The sequence below is a fragment of the Bufo gargarizans genome, chromosome 3 (genome assembly GCF_014858855.1).
Source record: "Bufo gargarizans isolate SCDJY-AF-19 chromosome 3, ASM1485885v1, whole genome shotgun sequence".
Lineage (NCBI taxonomy): Eukaryota > Metazoa > Chordata > Amphibia > Anura > Bufonidae > Bufo > Bufo gargarizans.
Genome location: NC_058082.1, coordinates 494,947,132 through 494,967,686, shown reverse-complemented (window position 1 = coordinate 494,967,686; position 20,555 = coordinate 494,947,132). Strand labels below are relative to the sequence as shown.

Here is a 20,555-nt window from a genome sequence, read left to right as displayed (position 1 = left end):
CGGGGCAGAGAGATGTCTGATCAATCTAGTAGGCATAGGGATCTGTTACCGTATTTCTGGTCCGCATCCGATACGCATTTTTGTTTGTACATTGGATGCGGACCTACTATTTTCAAAACGTTGCAGACAGCTCATCCATATGTCCGTCCCGTAGTCCCGCAAAAAAGGTAGAACTTCTCCTATTCTTGCCTGTTTTGTCAACAAGAAGAAGCATGGTTACAATGGGTCCGTTAAAAAAATAATGATCCAACACGGATGTCACATGGATGTGTTTTTATTTTAATTTTTTGGTGTGTGGACCGCAAGATACATACAGACGTGTGAATGCACCCTTAAAAGTTGCTACGTTCAAAACTTCGGAATAATACTGTACGAGATCCATCAACAGTATTAAAATGTATGGGATTCGATGAGCCAACGTAATTTTTTTGTGAAGTCACATGCGATCTGCCATCTTTATTCCCAAGCCCGGCGATGCAGAGGCAAGTCCTTACCTGTGCCTGGGCCACAAGCCACTCTGAAACACATGTGGTCACCGGGAGCAGGCAGTTCCGAGAACAGCCCCATGAAGGCTAAGGACTTGCCTCTGCATTGCCGGACTTGGGAATAAAGATGGCAGATCGAATGTGTTCGTTGGCGAACACTGCGAACTGGCCATCACTGCTGAACAGTGGTGGATCCACTGGTGGCGCCTGGTGGAACTCCTTAATATTAGGTTCCTCCAAGGAGTCCAGCATTTTGACAGCAAAAATAGCGTGTGTGCCAAAAAACTGAATTTGCAATGAAACCTCTGATACAGGTATTAACACTGCCTAGAGGCCCGTTTGAGTGCAGCACTTTAGTTCCTGATAATTGCCCTGTGTAGATGTGCCGCTGATCACCCGTTAAATGACAGAAACACTCTTTTGCTGGGTGATCTGTCAGTAATTTGCCAAAAAAATAAATAAATCACAGTTTGTCTGCAACATATCGCCCTGTGCAAACAGGGATATGCTGCCAGCAAACTGAATCTATATTGTGGGGCCTCACCAAGTTTCCTAAAATGGGGGTGTGGGGGGGTGGTCAGGGCCCACCACTTTTATCTTATGCGCTATTTTCTGGTGTAAAAGAACACTGAAATCTATGCCAGGCTCATCATGATTAGGCGTGGCATGGTTATCAGAGCCCTGTTATTGCTGCCAGGGTTGTACCCCGTTGTATGTAAATGCTACTGGACAAGAGGGCAATAAACAGGATGAAGCTGTTTCTTACCAATCATTGATCTGCATATTGGTCCGTGTAAACTGGCCCCTTAGTTATCTGGGAAAGTTGAGTGATAGATGTTCTTTATATGGTGGTTGTCCCTGCCATCCCATAATCCTGTTTGGCAGGTCTGCAACGCTATGCAGCTATACAGCCAACCACTACATAACTTTTGGCTGTAAAGATCCCCATATTGGCCCAGTCACACAGTGGAGCAGATGCTACGGGAGACTCGCGTCACCATATAGACCTAGTCTAATAAGGAAGCAGAACATGTCATATTTGGATACAGTCAGGAAGCTGGAGCTGTACTGACCTTTGTTCGGGGTTACCTTCTCTGGTTTTGAGCTGAAGGACACACTCCATGGCAGAATCCTGGCTGTCCGGCGCTGCTTTCACATGGCATCCTATTGGAATCTGATGAGAACACAATCCTTTGACTTGATATGACATCGGGGACATGATGGCCCCCTGTGTTTGCCAAGCTGTCACTCTGCTTTAACGCCTCAGTTCGAGGATTGCCTCCCTTCTAATGCATCCTGGTGTAGATGAGGAAAGGGATCCTGATGGACAGCTCTAGGAAAGTAGGACTGTTCTTTTATCTCATGTGATTGACAGCTCAGTTCAAGGCAATGAATTGACGATTGAGATTTTAGCTATTTGACTTTGGGCTTTTTGATCTCCATAAAATTTGTAAAAATAAAAAACTGAACTAGCAACTCAAAAACTAAAGAACATACAATATACTTTATAAATTATATTAACAAGGAGGTAAAACCCTCTTTGATGGAGCATTTGTCTGACAGCAGCAGTTTCCTGCAATGACGTTCCAGAGCAAAACAAGCAGTGAGGTGTCCCTGCTTATTGTGGTGGTTCTAGCATCGAGATGCCTGCCTCTGCTCACCTACAACCAGCTGGAGATCCCAGAAGAACAAAGCATTGTAGGACAAAACCATATCCCCAGTGATACCAGCAGCTCTCTAAGCACAGACCTAAAGGGCTTCTACACCTTTTTATTATGTTGGCTTGTAAAAGCCAACATATTGTTATTCGATAGTCAAAAAGCGTTTCAGCTTATTATTATTCTTAGCTGCGTTTTCTATACGCTACTCCTACAGTTTTGGGGCTACATACCCCAAACTTTCTACACTTCTTCGACCTATAGCGACTCGAGTTGCTTGTGCTTTTCTAAGCGATCCCACCCCCGGGGCCCCCGTGGCGGGCCCCGGAAGCCCCCTTTTTTCCCATAGACTTTGACAGGGTACATTTTCAAATCGCTCCCACTCGCCAGACTTTGACGCTAAAGTCACCAAACTTGGGTCACTTAGTCATGGGGTCAACCCGAAAATTTTTGGCACATTTCGGGGACCCCAAAAAGTGGGCGGGGCCACACAGAACCAATCAAAATCTCCCCATTGACTGTAATGAGACCTACAAATTGCTACTCCTCCAACATTTTTAGGAGTACAAATTCCAAACTTTGCAGACTTGGTCGGCACCCACCCGAGTACCTTGCTTGTGCTTTGTTACCCGATCCCACCCTCCGGGCCCCTGGCACAGGGCCCCCAAAATCCACGTTTTTCCCATTGACTTTGACAGGGAAAATTTTCAAATCGCTCCCAGTCGCACAGATTTTAAACTAAAGTCACCAAACTTGGGTCACTTAGTCATGGGGTCAACGCGCAATTTGTTAGCACATTTCGGAGACCCGAAAATGTGGGTGGGGCCACACAGAACCAATCAAATTCTCCCCATTGACTACAATGAGACGTTCAAATTGCTACTCCTCCCACAGATTTAGGAGTATCAATACCGAACTTTGCACTCTTGGTCGGCACATACCCGAGTATCTTGCTTGTGCTTTGTTAACCGATCCCACCCTCCGGGCCCCTGGGGCGGGCCCCCGAAAACCTCTTTTTTTCTCCCTTAGAGTTTTATTGGAAAAATGCAAACGTTTGTCACTCATACAACTTCGGAGTGAAACTCACCAAACTTGGGTCACTTAGTCACGGGGTCAACCTGAAAATTTCTGTCACATTTTGGGGACATTAAAAAGTGGGCGGAGCTACAAACAACCAATCAGATTTTCCCTATTGACTTCAATGAGAATTTTAAATTGCTGCCATTTCAACATTGTTAATGGCAGGGTTGTTAAACTTAATATATTCGGTTAATAGGTGACTAGAATTCAAATGTTTTAAAGTGGGCGGAGTCTACATCGGCCAATCAAATTTCAGCTATATGTTTTAATGGGAAAATTTAAAACTACCGCTGCTCTTAGACTGTTAATGGCAGGATCCCCAAACTTGGTACAGTTAGACAATTTAGGATTAGGATTAAAATTCAGAAAAGTGGGCGGGGCCAAAAACAACCAATCAGATTTCTTTGATTTCAATGGGAAAATTTAAAAATACAGAAAATTTAAAAATGCTGCCATTATTGATGTCAGGGGCTTCAACTCTCAGAAATTAGGTCATAGATTACTTTGGCTTCAAAAAATTTAAAAGTGGGCGGAGCCAACAACAACAAATCCGATTTTCCCTATTGACTTCAATGAGAAACCTTTAAATTGCTGTCATTCTCACAGTATTTAAGCCAGAATACCCAAACTTGGCACCGTAGGTCATTGGGTGACTGGATTAAAAAATGTATCAAAAGTGGGCGGGGTCTACAACGGCCAATCAAATTTTTGTCATTTATTTTAATGGGGAAATTTAAAACTGCCGCTGATCTTACATTGTTAATGGTAGGGTCCCCAAACTTGGTACAGTTGGACAATTTAGGATTAGGATTGAATTTTAGAAAAGTGGGCGGGGCCAGCAACAACCAATCAGATTTCTTTGATTGATTTGAATGGGAAAATTGAAAAATACAGAAAATTGAAAAATGCTGCCATTATTGATGTCAGGGGCTTCAAATATCAGAAATCAGGTCATAGATTGCTTTGGCTTAAAAAATTGCAAGAGTGGGCGGAGCCAACAACGACAAATCAGATTTTTCCTATTGACTTCAATGAGAAACCTTTAAATTGCTGTAATTCTCACAATATTTAAGCCAAAATACCCAAACTTGGCACTGTAGGTCATTGGGTGACTGGGGTCAATTTTTTTTTAAAAAAGTGGGCGGGGTCTACAACTGCCAATCAAATTTCAGCCATTTGTTTAAATGGGAAAAATTCAAACTGCCGCTGCTCTTAGACTGTTAATGGCAGGGTTCTGAAACTTGGCACAGTTGGTCACTGGAGGACTGTGCCAATGTATATCTCATTTTGGGGACGCTAAAAAGTGGGTGGAGCCAGAAACAACCAATCAGATTTTCCCTATTGACTTCAATAAGAAACCTTTAAACAGCTGTCATTCTCACAGTATTTAAGCCACAGCACCCAAACTCGGCAGGGTGGGTCAGTGTGAGACAAAGGTCAAAATGTGTAAAAGTGGGCGGAGTCTACAATGGCCAATCAAATTTCAGCCATGTGTTTAAATGGGAAAAATTCAAACTGACGCTGCTCTTAGACTTTGATTGGCACAGTCTTCAAATTTACCGCAGTTGGTCCCTGTAGGAATGTGATTAAAATTCTAAAAAGTGGGTGGAACCACAAACAGCCAATCAGATTTCAAGCCAACATCTTGTGGTTTCTTCAGAAACGACACATTCTAGTTACTAATCTATCCTTTTGGATAGATCATCTGTATCTGACGGGCGGGGGTCTAACACCTGGGACCCTTGCCGATCAGCTGTTTGAGAAGGCAGCGGCGCTAGCAGTAGCCCCGCGACCATCTTGTTGTTTCCCTCAGGCCCAGTGGTATCACAACTATTATCACTTTAGTGGGGCTGAGCCGGGACCCTGCCAATCAGATGCTGCTGATCTATCCAAAGGATGGATCGGGGTAGGCAACCTCTTCACCCGAATAGGTAATGGTGGTCGAGCTGCCCAGTACCTAGAGGTCCGTCAGGTCAACGGTATATCGGATTTCCAAGTTTTTCACAATGCAGCCACACAATAAAATTCAGGGGCCAATGCACCGGAGGACCTCCAAACTGCTGTAATGAAAATTTGGTGCAAAATAGTGAAGTTCCACAAGGATATATTTCCCAAGGATTTTTAATATACTCACAAGAAAGTTAATAATAAAAGCATAAAACCAAATGGTGGTTCCTTGTGTAGCAACCTCTCGACCCTAGTTGCTGTGAAACAACTATCATGTATACTTGCCCTGCTGTTCTCAGAACTCCCAATAGAAATGAATGGAGCATGCTGGGAATTGTAGTTTCAGAACAGCTGGAGTGCCGAAGGTTGTTGATCCCTGCATTAGATATCAGTAATAAAAAGGTGTAGAACCCATTTAAAGGGGTTGTCCAGCAGGTATTGTTTTACAGATGGCTCAGAATGGGTTAAAAAAATAAAATACTCACCAATCCCCCTAGCTCTTCTGTTCCAGCGCTTCCCTGGTTCCTTGCCGTTCATTCCTTCTCTGACCCTTCTCATCATAGAAAACGGTAGCTCAGCCAGTGTCTGGCCACAATGGTTAATTCTAATCTAATTCAGAATCTCTTATAGCATTACACGGGTAGTCCGACTTCCCCACAGATGGCAATAGTGATCAAATAATAAAAAGATGTATACTGCTTCCAGTGCCGCTACCCCAATCTAGAGCTGATCTGGGCCAGTGATTGGCGGTAGTGGTCACACAGTATACTGGCACCTCATCTCTGCAGACAAAGCACAGCAGGGGAGGTCCGAAGCGGCGGGGGGATCAAAAAGTCTGATAACCCCTTTAAACATTTGTATTTAATGGGCCAAACTGCAAGTTTTCAATATGAACAGTCACTTTTGATTTGTTTTTAAATTTTTACGTTTTTGACCCATGTTACGCACAGTATGGAGCTTTTTTTTTTTTTTTGTAACTCGAACACTGAATTGCTATGGATATCTTCTAAACTATTCAACCTCTGCAAATAACAGCGCTGTACATATGTGCAAAACTTTACACTCATCCGCCAGCTGTCAACCTGTATTCAAATGTATCCATCGATTTGGTTGGGGATGGGTGCCCAGAGGAAGGGGCCGCGGCTGCAGCCCTGCTCCTTGTTTTCTTTAGGAGAATGCGTCCACTCACTGAGGTTTCACTTAGATCTATTAGATCTATTATCTTGCACCAGAATTATTATTGGGTTATTATATACTGAAGGAAGTATTAAAACCTGGGCTGATGATACACGAGGGAAGGCTGTCATCTGCCGGCATTGAAGTGAAGCCATAGATCCAGTGCACTTGAGCTGTCGTGTAAATTACTGCAGGAATATGAGCTGCTCTGAAGAGGAAATATACCCCCATGAAAATCCTCTTCTAGATGTCATTGATGTTCTGTCCTCCCCGTGTATCTGCGTGTAGGAAGCAGTATACAGGCTTGTAAGTTATATACAGCTTGTATATGTGCAGCGACACCTCTGCTGCTTGTTGGGCTGGAGCAGCTGCATTTTTAGGAAATTAGATGTGGTGATGGTGATCTCTGGAAATGATTGTAACTGACCATTAGGGAGTCCTTCAGAACAGCAGGGAACATTGTGTTCCCCTGCCCGAGCTTTTCCTCTGCCTACAAACAAAAGGTCTCATTTGAACAGAGAATACAGAATGATGAGGTGAGACGTAAAATGTCATTTCTTTCCCATCACAAACCACTCATTATTTCCTCCTGGTAATCAATGGCCAGATAGAGGCTGTGCAGTGTACACGCCGCTGAGATAGCCGCTGATTTCATGGGCGACACAGCCCATCTCCCTAGAGTAAGATCTTCCTGCGGACATCCGCTTTACATTAAAACTAAAGCGGGGGGGGGGGGGGGAATACATCCACAAAAAAGCCTTATGCAGGATTATCTCTTCACAAGCATTCCCGTCTTCTACTGCAACATTACCTGTGTCTTTCTTGAACTATGGGTGGAATGTGAAAAACTGTGGTTTCTTTTGTTTTTTTATTTTTCCCTTAACCTTAAGGGCCTGTCGCCTCTTCTGATTTGTCTATTTTCATGAATATTATCCTTGGAATAATTTTGCGGTGTCTTTTTTTTTCTTAGATCTCTGAGTTGTGCCATTCCTCTGTTATTCCTCCAAGAAATGTGCGAATAGACAACTGGAAGTTAAAGTTCTCCATGTCAAAAGGATGTGTCCCCACACAGTCTGACGCTGCCTGCAGTTATTGGACAGGATCAGAGTGCAGGGAAACGCTCCCGGCTGGTGACACTCAGTTGTCGGCTTATTCATAAATCTGTAGGAGGAATAACAGAGGGACTGCACAAGAGAGAGCTCTAAGAAAAGAGGTTCCAGCTTTAACTCAGGGGGAATACAAGGAGAACTGACCTTTTTAAATCTTTAGTTCCTGGGGCATTTATAACAGCCTGTTTAGTGTGAATTGTGGCAGATCACAGTCTCTGATTAGTTGGGTTTAGTAAGAATGATGGCTACTTGTCAGCTACATAAAGTATACCAACCTTGTGTCACTAGAGGTACAGAGTGCTGCGAGCCCATCCTGCCCAAAAAACGAGGCAGGCACCTTACAGCACAGTAGGCATTGCCGTGTGTGTGTATATATATATATATATATATATATATTTACCTGAAGGACCAGTAGTTCTTTTCAAGGGCAGATTTTTCTGAACGTTAAGATCCTCACTGTGATACTGTGCGGGGCTGACATTAAATTGAGGAGACAGAACTGCAGTGCTGGCGGACTCCAGGCATCTATCACCCAAATTGGTAATTTCAGTCTGCTTGCATAACTGGAGGGCTCTGAAGCAACTCAGCACTTTTAAGGCACTAGTCAGACATGTTATATCTCTTGTCTTGTTCTTGCAGCCATCTCTTCCGGTCTTGTACACACTGTCCAGCCAGGCCACTCACGAAGCTGTTCATCTGCTTTGCAGGATGTTAGTCTTTGATCCAGTAAGTATTTTTCGCACTGCAACTTTATTTTCTTTTTTTGCTTTGTACGACAGATGATTGATCGGCTTGTGGTGGATGTCTAATGCACTATATTGGTATGGAAAGGCGGTCCTGATTTGTAGACCTAACGTTGTGCGTTTTATACAGCGCTGTATATAAGATTTCTGCTGCTCTGCACTCTCATGACAAAATCGGCTGCTTGACTTCACAAAATTTTCATAGTGTAAACTGAACACCTCTGATATGTGTTCAGTGATCTTCTCCATAGCACATGGGTCAGATCAATGGGAGCCGTCCTATAGAAGTGAATGGGACGGAGGAGCTGTAATTACACTGCTCGCTGCTGCAATGTCAATGGTGAGCAGGTAAACCGAGAGGAGAACACAGCGCTCGTACAAGCTGATCAGCAGGGATGTCGGCAGTCAGACCCCCACTGATCTGATATTGATGACCTATAGGTCATCGGTATAGGAAAAGCAGAGAACTCATTTATAGGGAATGTACACCTTCGGAAGCCATTTTTGTTTGCATTTTCCACATTTTTGGCTAAAAATCATATTTTCAATTGGCCACGTCACAACGGGTTAACCGTTTTTGTAGCTGTGTGCATTTCCCTTTCACTTTGTGCAGGTCATCTAATAAACCTTATCTCTAAATTACTCAAATGTCATAAACATTTATTTAAGCCACATTCGTATAGGTAAGATAAGAACTGAGCTTTTATGATGTCAGAGAGCAGAGCTAAGGAGCCCATCAGCTCTCCTACTGACAGAAAATAGAGAAAATCCACAGGCTGCTACTAGAGCATCTCAGCTCTGTACAGAAAAAGGGCGTACATATCTTTTAACTGTACATTTGGGCTGGAATCACACATGTAGTTTTTTTAGTCATACTCGGGGATGGATAATGTCAGCGAGAGGTTTTAGTCTTTCCTTTATACTTTTCCCCATTTAGATCCACTGTTTGATAGCATAAAAACAAACACAAAAACTACATGTGTACTTTCAGCCTAAGGTTTTAAAATGCACCTGTCCTGTAAATTTTAGCAACTACTTGCACCCCCTTGTAATAATTCTGGAGCATCTATTTTTACGACTCTGTGATGTGCCATTCGTCTATTATTCCTGCTGGAAGTGATGAATTGCTAGCAGTTTGCAATGAAGGTCCATCTAGGTGTTATCAGTGGGGCGGTGTTCCTGCTCATCCTGAGACTGGCAGCACTGATTGGATAGTGTCAGACTGGGCAGGGAGAGAGCACCAACTGGTAGCACCCATCTGGGCCTTTATTGCAAACTGCTATTCATTCATAACTTCTAACAGGAATAATAAAGGAAGGGCAGAACAGAATAGAAGAATGGATTCTCCAGAATTGTTATCACATTACTAAAACAGAGGTGACAGGTCCTCATTAACCCTCAGGAAGGGTCTTTGTAAAATGACTTTGTTGTTTAGCTTAACGGGGTTGTCTGTTTTTTTTTTTTTTTTTTTTTTTAGTTTTTTTTTTAAATCCTTCACCTCACCAAAGCAGTGTGGCTCTGACCCGCTTGGATCCCTTGCCTTTTTCAATTATTTTTTTTTTTTAGAACATTTTTAGAGACAGGTGAAAGATGTTGGAACTAGAGATGAGCGAACTTCTGTTTTAAGTTCGGCGTCTAAAGTTCGGGGGCGGGTTAGCGGAGAATCCCGATCTGGAACCGGATATGGATTCCGACTTCCGTTGTGGTCCGTGGTAGCGGAATCAATAATGGCCGATTATTGATTCCGCTACCACGGACCACAACGGAAGTCGGAATCCATATCCGGTTCCAGATCGGGATTCTCCGCTAACCCGCCCCCGAACTTTAGACGCCGAACTTAAAACAGAAGTTCGCTCATCTCTAGTTGGAACCAGAGCGCCCAGGGATTTGTAAGGTGAATATGACTTTTTAAAATAGTTTTACAGTATACTATCCCTTTGTTTGGCAGACAACCTCTTTAGGGTACATTCACATGGCAGTATTTATGGGTTTGCGGAACCAATGCAAACACGTTGATTTCAATAGGGCCACAAAAGATGCGGACATCCGTACTTCTGTTCTGCAGCCCCGCAAAAATATAATTATGTCTCTTTGTCTATAATTATGGAAAAGAATAGGCATGTATCCGTGTTTTGCGGATCTGCAGTTTGCGAACTGCAAAACACATAGTCATCTGAATGAGCCCTAAAAGGCAGACTGGAATTCTTTATCTTGGGCTGCTGCATTAGTTATATTTTAATCAAAATCCAAACAGATCACTGGAAAACACCCTGAAACCCTTATTTAGTGAAACCCTGCACTTCGATTTATAGATTAGTGGTGGGGTGGATTGTTACCGTACATGGAGATATCAACTGCTATACCTTGACTTGTATATAGCGTGTTACTATGGTATCCGTAGAGCACTGCACACGTGACCCCCCCCCCCCCCCCCCCCTCCCTCCCTGTGCTATATAAAGTACTGCTTACCCTAGTGTACAAGTGTCACCTGCATTCTGCTCCATGCAGTGTAAATATTGCCATAGTGACGATCACCATTAGCCTGATTAGGGGAATTTAACACATGCTAGGAATCAATTTGCTCCCTTTGTAAAAGCTTGTGGACAGTGTCTTCCTCCCAGGGGCATGCTCTTATTTTCCAATTAAATGGTGCCACACTATTATGTGCTGCTGGATTTGTGTTCATTGAGCTCCCCCTTGTGGTTAGTATGATTAATGTTGTATCTTCAGTAGCAAATGTGATCTGTGTATTCATCATCCATTAACCACGTAGCATTTACAATATGTTATAGAGAATAGGTTTACTCACACAGTTCTCTGTCACTGTGGATCTTAGATCAGAGATTCCTGCTCTCTATGGAAGCCTGTTAACACATCACGCATCATCCCTTAAAGAGTATCAGACATAAATGAACTTCTCTTGTGCAGAAACTTGTTAAAATCCTTCTGTTCCAAGGTCATCTGTTTTCTTTGCGGACTTTTCCTGCTAATATGAATGTACTTGTCATATGAGGTCTTGATGGAGCGACTTTGGTCCTTCAGTCTCCTGGGCTGGAGCTTGCTACCTGTGAGTTGCTTCACATTGTTACTGTGTGAAAGGTTCGGAAGGGCTGTAGTGAAGCTTCTCCTGTTAGTGTCTACAGAAACGGATGGCCCACAGGTTTTGTTTGTACAACGCAGAATTATACAATTTTCTAATATACAGGAGTTTAAAATGCCTTTCTTACATTCTGCACATGGTGTCGGTCATGTGACCTGTCACACATGTTTTTTACGGACTAAATATGATTGTGGAAGGGCGGGGTCTTGTGTTTGTCCTGTTCAGTTAGCAAATGGATGCAATCGTTACCCAGTACACATGCTGTGCAGAGCCAGGGGCCTACTGAGCTAGTATAAGAAGGGTATGTGTTTATTACCGTATATAATAATATTATTATTATTATATATACAGTACAGACCAAAAGTTTGGACACACCTTCTCATTCAAAGAGTTTTCTTTATTTTCATGACTATGAAAATTATAGATTCACACTGAAGGCATCAAAACTATGAATTAACACATGTGGAATTATATACATAACAAAAAAGTGTGAAACAACTGAAAATGTCATATTCTAGGTCAGTGGTGGCGAACCTATGGCACGAGTGCCAGAGGTGGCACTCATAGCCCTCTCTGTGGGCACCCGCACCCTGTAAAAAGTATATGGTGTACCAATATGCCTTAGACTTTTCTTCATCAGCACAGGGTGCACAATGAACGGCACAGGCAGCGCATAGAATGGAGGCAGGCTATTATAGCTAAATAAATGAAGTACATGGAAGATATGCTATATTATTATTCAGGTTAAATTACTGTGTTGGCACTTTATAATAAATAAGTAGGTTTCGGCTGCAGTTTGGGCACCCGGTCTCTAAAAGGTTTGCCATCACTGTTCTAGGTTCTTCAAAGTAGCCACCTTTTGCTTTGATTACTGCTTTGCACACGCTTGGCATTCTCTTGATGCGCTTCAAGAGGTAGTCACCTGAAATGGTTTTCACTTCACAGGTGTGCCCTGTCAGGTTTAATAAGTGGGATTTCTTACCTTATAAATGGGGTTGGGACCATCAGTTGCGTTGTGGAGAAGTCAGCTGGATACACAGCTGATAGTCCTACTGAATAGACTGTTAGCGAAAAACGAGTGGCCATCATTACTTTAAGAAATGAAGGTCAGTCAGTCCCAAAAAATTGGAAAACTTTGAAAGTGTCCCCAAATGCAGTCACAAAAACCATCAAGCGCTACAAAGAAACTGGCTCACATGCAGACCGCCCCAGGAAAGGAAGACCAAGAGTCACCTCTGCTGCGGAGGATAAGTTCATCCGAGTCACCAGCCTCAGAAATCTCAGGTTAACAGCAGCTCAGATTAGAGACCAGGTCAATGCCACACAGAGTTCTAGCAGCAGACACATCTCTAGAACAGTGTTTCCCAACCAGTGTGCCTCCAGCTGTTGCAAAACTACAACTCCCAGCATGCCCAGACAGCCTTTGGCTGTCTGGGCATGCTGGGAGTTGTAGTTTTGCAACAGCTGGAGGCACACTGGTTGGGAAACACTGCTCTAGAACAACTGTTAAGAAGAGACTGTGTGAATCAGGCCTTCATGGTAGAATATCTGCTAGGTGACTACCTCTTGAAGCTCATCAAGATAATGCCAAGAGTGTGCAAAGCAGTAATCAAAGCAAAAGTTGGCTACTTTGATGAACCTAGAATGACATATTTTCAGTTGTTTCACACTTTTTTGTTGTATGTATATAATTCCACGTGTGTTAATTCATAGTTTTGATACCTTCAGTGTGAATCTACAATTTTCATAGTCATGAAAATAAAGAAAACTCTTTGAATGAGAAGGTGTTTCCAAACTTTTGGTCTGTACTGTATATAATTTTTTATTTAATTTTTTTATTGTCTAAGGACACATCCTGTTCATATGCCCTGTTAGGGGTGGGTCACCCCACATGGACCAGCCTTCTATGAGTCAGAATGGAGAGCCACTGTGTACAAGCTGCTTATCTTCTGACACGAGCTGTCCTTGTATCACATCAGCCATTTATCTGAAATATGCTATGTAATATTACTTAGAGTAACTAAACTTTTGAATACATTGTTATTAACATGTCCCTAACGCCCTAATAACAGTTTTTGTAATATACTTTATTAATATATTTTGTATTCTTAATAGACTTTTCCCTCCCTAAAGCACAGCTGACTTCTGGCTTTCAGAAGGGTGGTCATTTATCAGGCAACCCCTTTAAAGGGAACCTGTCACTGGGATTTTGTGTATAGAGCTGAGGACATGGGTTGCTAGATGGCCGCTAGCACATCCGCAATACCCAGTCCCCATAGCTCTGTGTGCTTTTATTGTGTAAAAAGAAACAATTTGATACATATGCAAATTAACATGAGTCATATCTTACTTGTATGACCAGAGAAGAGTCAAATTTTCAAGCTCTGACTCATCTCAGGTTAATTTGCATATGTATCAAATCGGTTTTTATACACAATAAAAGCACACAGAGCTATGGGGACTGGGTATTGCGGATGTGCTAGTGGCCATCTAGCAGCCCATGTCCTCAGCTCTATACCCAAAATCCCGGTGACAGGTTCCCTTTAAGTTATAGACCTTTAAAGGGGTTGTCAAAGTTATTTTTTGTTCCTGTTTCTAACTACGCAAATGTAAGGGGTTTTCAATTCACTTCGTCTGCAATGGCCCCGTACTCCTAGTTAGCTGAGGTCACATGACCTGTGATGTCAGCTTCTCTCCCTGCTCTGATGACACTCTGTGCACAAGCCTGAGGGAACATCACTATGAAGGCTGTGCTGGTTGGAGCGACAAGCCACGCCCCTTGCAGTGCCGATTTGCTGACCACACATCCTGCACTGCCCTGTGTCTCCCCTCTCTCCAGATTCTTCAGCAGAGTTTAACCCCTTTTACCATCTGCAGCATAGACTCAGGGTTGGAGGCTCTGCCTTAGGTACTGAGCAGCTGCTGCGAGACAAATGGTGTGCACAGGATCTTCCTTCCCTGCAAACAAAGAGCTGACAAAGACTGGAGGACTCTTCTCCTCTGTACTCTTCTGCTGGCTGTGAGGAAGTGTCTGCAGAGCATTGCACAAGAACAGGTAGGGGAAGATCCTGTGTGTATCAGCAATGTCATTGTACTGTACAGCAGGGACTTGTAGTCCTACACATACAACACTGCAGACAGGGCAGCAATTTTGGTCACTCGCTTTACAGAGCAGGGGGGAGGAAAAGACAGTCTTTGACGCCTTCAAATATTCCCGAGGAAAACCTCAGACTGTTACATGCCCTCCCCACAGCTCTGCAGCTGTTGGCCAGAACGGAACTAGGAAAATTATTAAGTATAGGGTTGTTGTTTTTTTTTTTCTAGAACTTGTCCTTATGTATATATTGCTAACCATCAGATTTACAGTGCTTTTATTTTTATTTTTTTTTCTTCTTTTTTTTTATGTAACTCGGACAACCCCGTTAAGTAAGGTTTAGTTCTATAGGTTGTGACTCGCATCCTGATGTCCTCCTGTTGTAGACTGGAAGTCTGATTGTTTTCTGCTTGTTCACAGGAGTAGTGAAATATAGAAATAATCACAACTTTGTTTCTGCTGCAGTCCAAGCGGATATCTGCTAAAGATGCATTGGCTCACCCCTACCTGGATGAAGGGCGTCTGCGATATCACACCTGCATGTGTAAATGCTGTTTCTCCACCTCTACGGGCAGGGTCTATACCAGTGATTTTGAGCCAATCACAAACCCCAAATTTGATGACACTTTTGAAAAGAACCTTAGTTCTGTACGGCAGGTAAAAGGTAAGCATTTTCTCCTTTGGAAATATGCCATCATTTGTAATAGTGTGCAAACCCTTTTTTTTCGGGATTTACATATTGATGTGCCTTTTCTCAAGATGGGTCATCAATATCAGATCGGCACCGGGACCAATCTCATACTGATCACCTATCCTGAAGCTAGGGCATCAATATGTAAATCCTGGAGAACCCCTTCATCCGAGCTGGCTTTTTTTTTCTTGTAATTAATCTAAAATTACAGGCGGTGTCTAAAACTTGGCCTTTAATGTTAATAATATTAAAATACCACAAACTTGACACCCCAGCAGTAACGGACACCACCATACAGCATGTACTGTTGTGTCCACACAATAAATGCAGCATAATCTAACCACCAGTACAGTAGTCCTTGTAGGGTAGAAAAGTCGATTTTTTTCCAAGGTAGCTTTTAAAACAATGGGTTTCCTAGTGTACAGAGTCGGGCTCCTGCATGGTGGGTACAGGGTTCTGTCCATACTGCACCCTAAAAAAACAGGGGAATTAGTCACCCCTAGTCTCCTAACCATGGACTGCCCGACACGCCATGTTTCTATTCTGATAAATGGAGTCCTCAGTGGACCTGGCTGCTAAGGATTACAGGCAAAATGGGAGTAAGGGGCAAAAAATATATATATTTTTTTTTATTAAACAATAAGACTGAATCTATCATTCTCGTTGAGTCCACTGACTTTTATGACCGTTTTTAAAGAGATCCCAGTTACTCCTGACAGATCTTTCTGAATTATAAGAGCTTGTTCACTTATTGGAGGCTCCATTCAGGTCCTTCGTCACAGATTCTGACAAAAGCAGCAGTCAGGTAAAAGAGTGGACTCTCAAACAGATCCCATTATAGTCAGTGGGGTCGGTTTGGATTCCATTCGGTTCAGTTATGTGCCAGATCTGTCACTTTTTTGCTGTTCTTCTTCTGTTAACAGAGCAGGACAATGGAAATGACTAGCAGCGATGTGAATAAGCCCTAATAAAATCAGTCAGGTTTCCATTGGTTTTGCTGTTTTTGAAGACTATGATAGTCGTGACACGTGACGCTTTCTGAATTTAAAGTGGTTGTGCAGTCAGTACATTTTGATGACTTATCCTCAGGATAGGTCAACCATACCTGATTGGTGGGGTTCTGACTCCTGGCACCCCCACTAATCAGCTGTTTGAAGAGGCAGCTCTTGTACAATTCCATTGCTTGTCGTCTCGCTTGCAGTAGCGGCACAGTGTACGGTAATTACAAGTGCTCGTCCCATTCAGGTGAATGGAATAAGCACTAGTAATTACTCTGCGCCTCCGAGGCGGCACTCAGGTTAGTTAATCTTGAAGAGGAAGCAGAGGAGTTCTGATCCCACCAATCAGATATTGATAACCTATCCTGAGGATAAGTCCTCAATATGCACTGGCTGCACAACCCCTTTAAGCCTGGCAATTTATGTCCCAGTTTTAAAGATATATAAAGTTGAAAAAAAAAAATTATGAAGTTGAGCTACAAAAATGCAGAATGCTTACTCTATAGTCAACGTTAATGACAGAATAAGTGCACTGTAATATACAACTTTTATTTTATTCACAAGAGATTTTTCTTATTTCAATTCTTTGTGCTACAGAAATCATCCATCAGTTTATTTTGGAGCAGCAAAAAGGGAACAGAGTGCCGCTGTGCATCAACCCTCAGTCTGCCGCTTTTAAAAGCTTTATAAGGTATGTTTATTGCTAGCGAGTATATCTGACTGTGGGCTCTTCATCATCATTTTTTGTGTCACCTTTATCACCAAACTATGAATTTTAGAATATTTTTTTTCATAAGCAAATGCAAAAAAGGGCATCCAGAATATAAATATACCCAAGAAGAAAATGTCATGTTATCCGGTTCCTGATCAAAACGAATCAATTTCCCCATAGACAATCCAGTAAAACAAGAAAAATGGAGTGTGATAAAACAGAAAATCAAAAAGTTAAAATATTTCATAGATTAAAACCCAAGATGATAGAAAAGAGAAATTCACTATAGACGACATATACATCTAGTGGTTTTATAATAAATAGGTTGTCTCTTGTAGACCACCCCTGTCCATTTGGGAGATTATAGAGGGTTATTACTCCTTTTTGAACTGCACTTTTTCTAGAACTGGCTCCTGTTCTGGCACACTTGATCCATCCATGCAAGGTCACTGCTGCAGGAGACAAAATCCTGCCTGGATGCAGCTTTCCTGGCATAATTAGTTGTTTGCCGTAGGTGCTGGGAATGTGACTCTGTGGGAACAGCTGAGTGCCCAGCTGGCGCATTTTAAAAGGGCTCTTCTCTGGTAAGACAGTGTATTCTTGGGTTTCTTAATGATGGCCTATAGGATGAGTGTTCATGCGCCCCTTTGTTCTGCTGATTGTGGGTTCTAAAGGATCAGACACCCATCGATCACACATTGCTGGCCTGTCCTAAGCATATTATTTATGACACTATATAACAGCGTCTGCTAAAGCTTTACAATGTCTTTATGTAAGACAGGTGGTCACATGTTAATACAACAGCCTCTTTATAATGTGCCAACTGACTGGGAAATTACTGGGAATGAACCGTTTGTTCCCAATAATTCTGATAGAGAGTGGAAGTGAGAGCTGCAGTTGCATGCAGCAATCACCTCCTTATATGAAGGCATTTGACTCTTACTGTGATCACTCATCCCAATACAAATTGTTTCTGGACAGAAAATGTGACACTGAGTGCTGTCCGCATCTCCATTGAAGTGAATAGGTCCGCACCCGAGCCGCAAAAAATGTGCCTCGTTTGCGGAACCAAACAACACGTGTGAATGAGCCCTTACACAGAACAATTATAGGGAAGGAACGTTCCTAGGAACACTCATTCCTGATAATTGCCCCGATTGTTGTGTAAAGGAGCCTTAAATAGTACAGATCATCTCCTAAGGGTGCTGCCACACATTCAGTGTTTGAAGCCAAAATCAGGTGTCGATCATAAAAGTAGAGAAGGTGTTAAGACAGATACAACTTCTCAACTTTTTTTATAATCCACTTTTGGTTTTGCCTTTAAAAACTGCATCCAGAAACCTGAACGTGTTGCAGCCCCCAAATTATTTCTCCAATTTCTGATATACAGAAACATAGTAGATCAGTGTCTACCATGGTTATCATTAACCCTTGTGCTTCTTTTAACCATTGCAGTTCCACTGTTGCTCAGCCGTCTGAGATGCCACCATCTCCACTGGTTTGGGAATAGTTTGGAAGACGTACTACTGAAGGTGTCCCGTAGCTTTCCACTGGAGTCTGGGGATTGCAATCTTGAAGCTTGATCATGCTTTTACTATTTTTTCTTAATTAAGATTTAACTTATCAACCACTAAATGTAAAATCTATATTATATTTTAAACAAAATGGCGTACTAGTGACTTTCACTCCGATAAAATCAGTGGTTGTATTTTAAGATAATTTAACCCCAATTTGTTTTTTTTTGTTTGTTCTTTTATTAATTCTAAGCAGTTTTAAGGCTCAGAACAAATTGACAACTGCACCAAATTTTGTGGAATAAATCCCTTTTTTCTTTTTGCTTCTGTAGAGGTTGCTTTTAACTATTTTGTTTTATTTATGTGTTATTGAAAGGAACTGTGCTAAGCCTTTTTATACTGAGCCATTCCTAAAACCTCCTCATTTTATGTTGATACAAGCAATTGCTTGGAAGAAAATCGAGCACTGTCTGGAGACCAATCATGAAGTACCTCCCAAAAACAGGAGCAGACCACAGGATCACCCAGTGTTCAGTCTCCAGCACTTGATGGCTTCTTTGCAGCATTGTGCTAGAGGAGCGTGTTGCTATTTTGATATAGTGAAGACAGAAGGTTTGTGGTTAGAATAAGTGCATCTGTGACTAGAGGGGATGGGACCCTTTAATTCCTCCCCTATATAAATATATAAAATATATATTTAATCTATTTTTCTTAGACTTCCTTCCTTTCTTACCTTTTCAGTCATGGGCATGCATCATTCATTATTCATCTGTGTAAATAATTCCATTGATGGGCTTCTTTGTGAAGGTCCTTTTCACGTCCCGCTGTACAAAGGTGCACTAGCTGGCACATTTTAGTTGTTTTTGTGAAATTTTTGGATTTTTTTATTTTTTTTGCACTGGACGGCTCCAACATGAGGAATGGCAGACAAAAACTGGGCTAGAACTGAACATAGGGGCAGTATCTCTAACTTTATATGTGTACTTAGGGAAGAGCTGTTGTGGAAGTGTTGAAATGTCACAGTAGAATTTCTTTTCCATTTTTTCTTTTTTCCTAAAATAAACACTGAATATTCTGTGTATATGTACATACAAACTGATGGCCTCTACCTCCTGGAGTTTACAGCTCTGCTTGTTTCACTCCAAATTGTTATTTTTAGGTTCAGTGTGCAGACTTTAAAACTTGAATGTTCCTTCCAACTTTTATATGTAAGCATTACAATACAATAAAACCAGAAGATTGCTTTCACCTATACCAAGATGTTTTGATGGACTAGCCTTGTATGAATCCAAGAATAATTGTTTTGAGGGGACGACAGAGGTATTTGTAATGGACTATTAATTGTTAAAGTTATTGTAATTTATCTTTTAGAATAATATTTTTATCCTAAATGAGCTGGATTGTAATAGGAGGAGACTAAAATGTTTTTATTTCTGTTTTTGGGTTTTTAAGCTTATGGGAAGTTTTAACTTCAATGAAGTAACTTGCTGTGAAAGACTGTATATTGGAATTCCAAATTTTAAGAGATGGTATGGTATCTTTTTCTACTTTTTTGTTTTTTTTTCCTGAAAGTGGCTCCCAACAACAAGCTCCAAATGAAACATTTCAACAAAGATATATCTGAGAGACAGTTTACCATCAAACAAAATGTATCACCGGATGGAGTCAAAGTCCTGAAAGGCTATATCTAAAGATAATGGTCATATGAGACACTCAATGGTCACTTTGTAAAATGTAGATTTTGAAGTAAAGTGGTGAAAACATTAAATGTGACAATAAAATCTTTCTTGTTCCTTCCTTTAATCCGTTGTAAGCTGATTTAGACGTTTGTCAAGTTTTTCTTTATTGGTGTATTACGAACACCTATGTTAGTATTGTGTACAGCTGGTATGCCAACATTCTGACTCTTGTTTCTTATTACACCCTGACTCCTAATTTAGTAATACATTTACTGTAGTGACTGTCATAAGTAATCAGGCTACTTAGAACTTAGACCATATTTATTGGAATACAATTTCTGAAATTCCTTCAATTTTCTGTAAGTAAAATAAGTAATGCACCATGCCTTTAATAACTGTAAAACACTGTTATACACTTAATTTTAAGAAATCCATGAATTCGTCTTCACAAAAAGTTAGAAAAGCTATATATTTGTCCTGGAGATGTGGAGAATCATGTGCAAGTCTAAAGGTGGATTTAGACTGCCTGATTTTCGGGCAGATTATAGTGAACAACCGTTCCTCTGAAC

The 20,555-nt window shown here is 41.7% G+C and overlaps 1 protein-coding gene across 1 annotated transcript in view; it reads left to right on the top strand.

Annotated features, from left to right (window-relative positions):
- NLK (nemo like kinase) overlaps positions 1 to 20,110 on the top strand; it is a 190,003-nt gene extending 169,893 nt beyond the window's left edge. The window contains exons 8-11 of the mRNA XM_044283849.1: positions 8,095 to 8,181; positions 14,858 to 15,056; positions 16,679 to 16,772; positions 18,249 to 20,110. Of these exons, the coding sequence (XP_044139784.1) occupies positions 8,095 to 8,181; positions 14,858 to 15,056; positions 16,679 to 16,772; positions 18,249 to 18,303 (435 nt within the window). The 3' untranslated portion in view covers positions 18,304 to 20,110. The remainder of the gene's footprint in view (positions 1 to 8,094; positions 8,182 to 14,857; positions 15,057 to 16,678; positions 16,773 to 18,248) is intronic.
- The last annotated feature ends 445 nt before the right edge of the window (positions 20,111 to 20,555 follow it).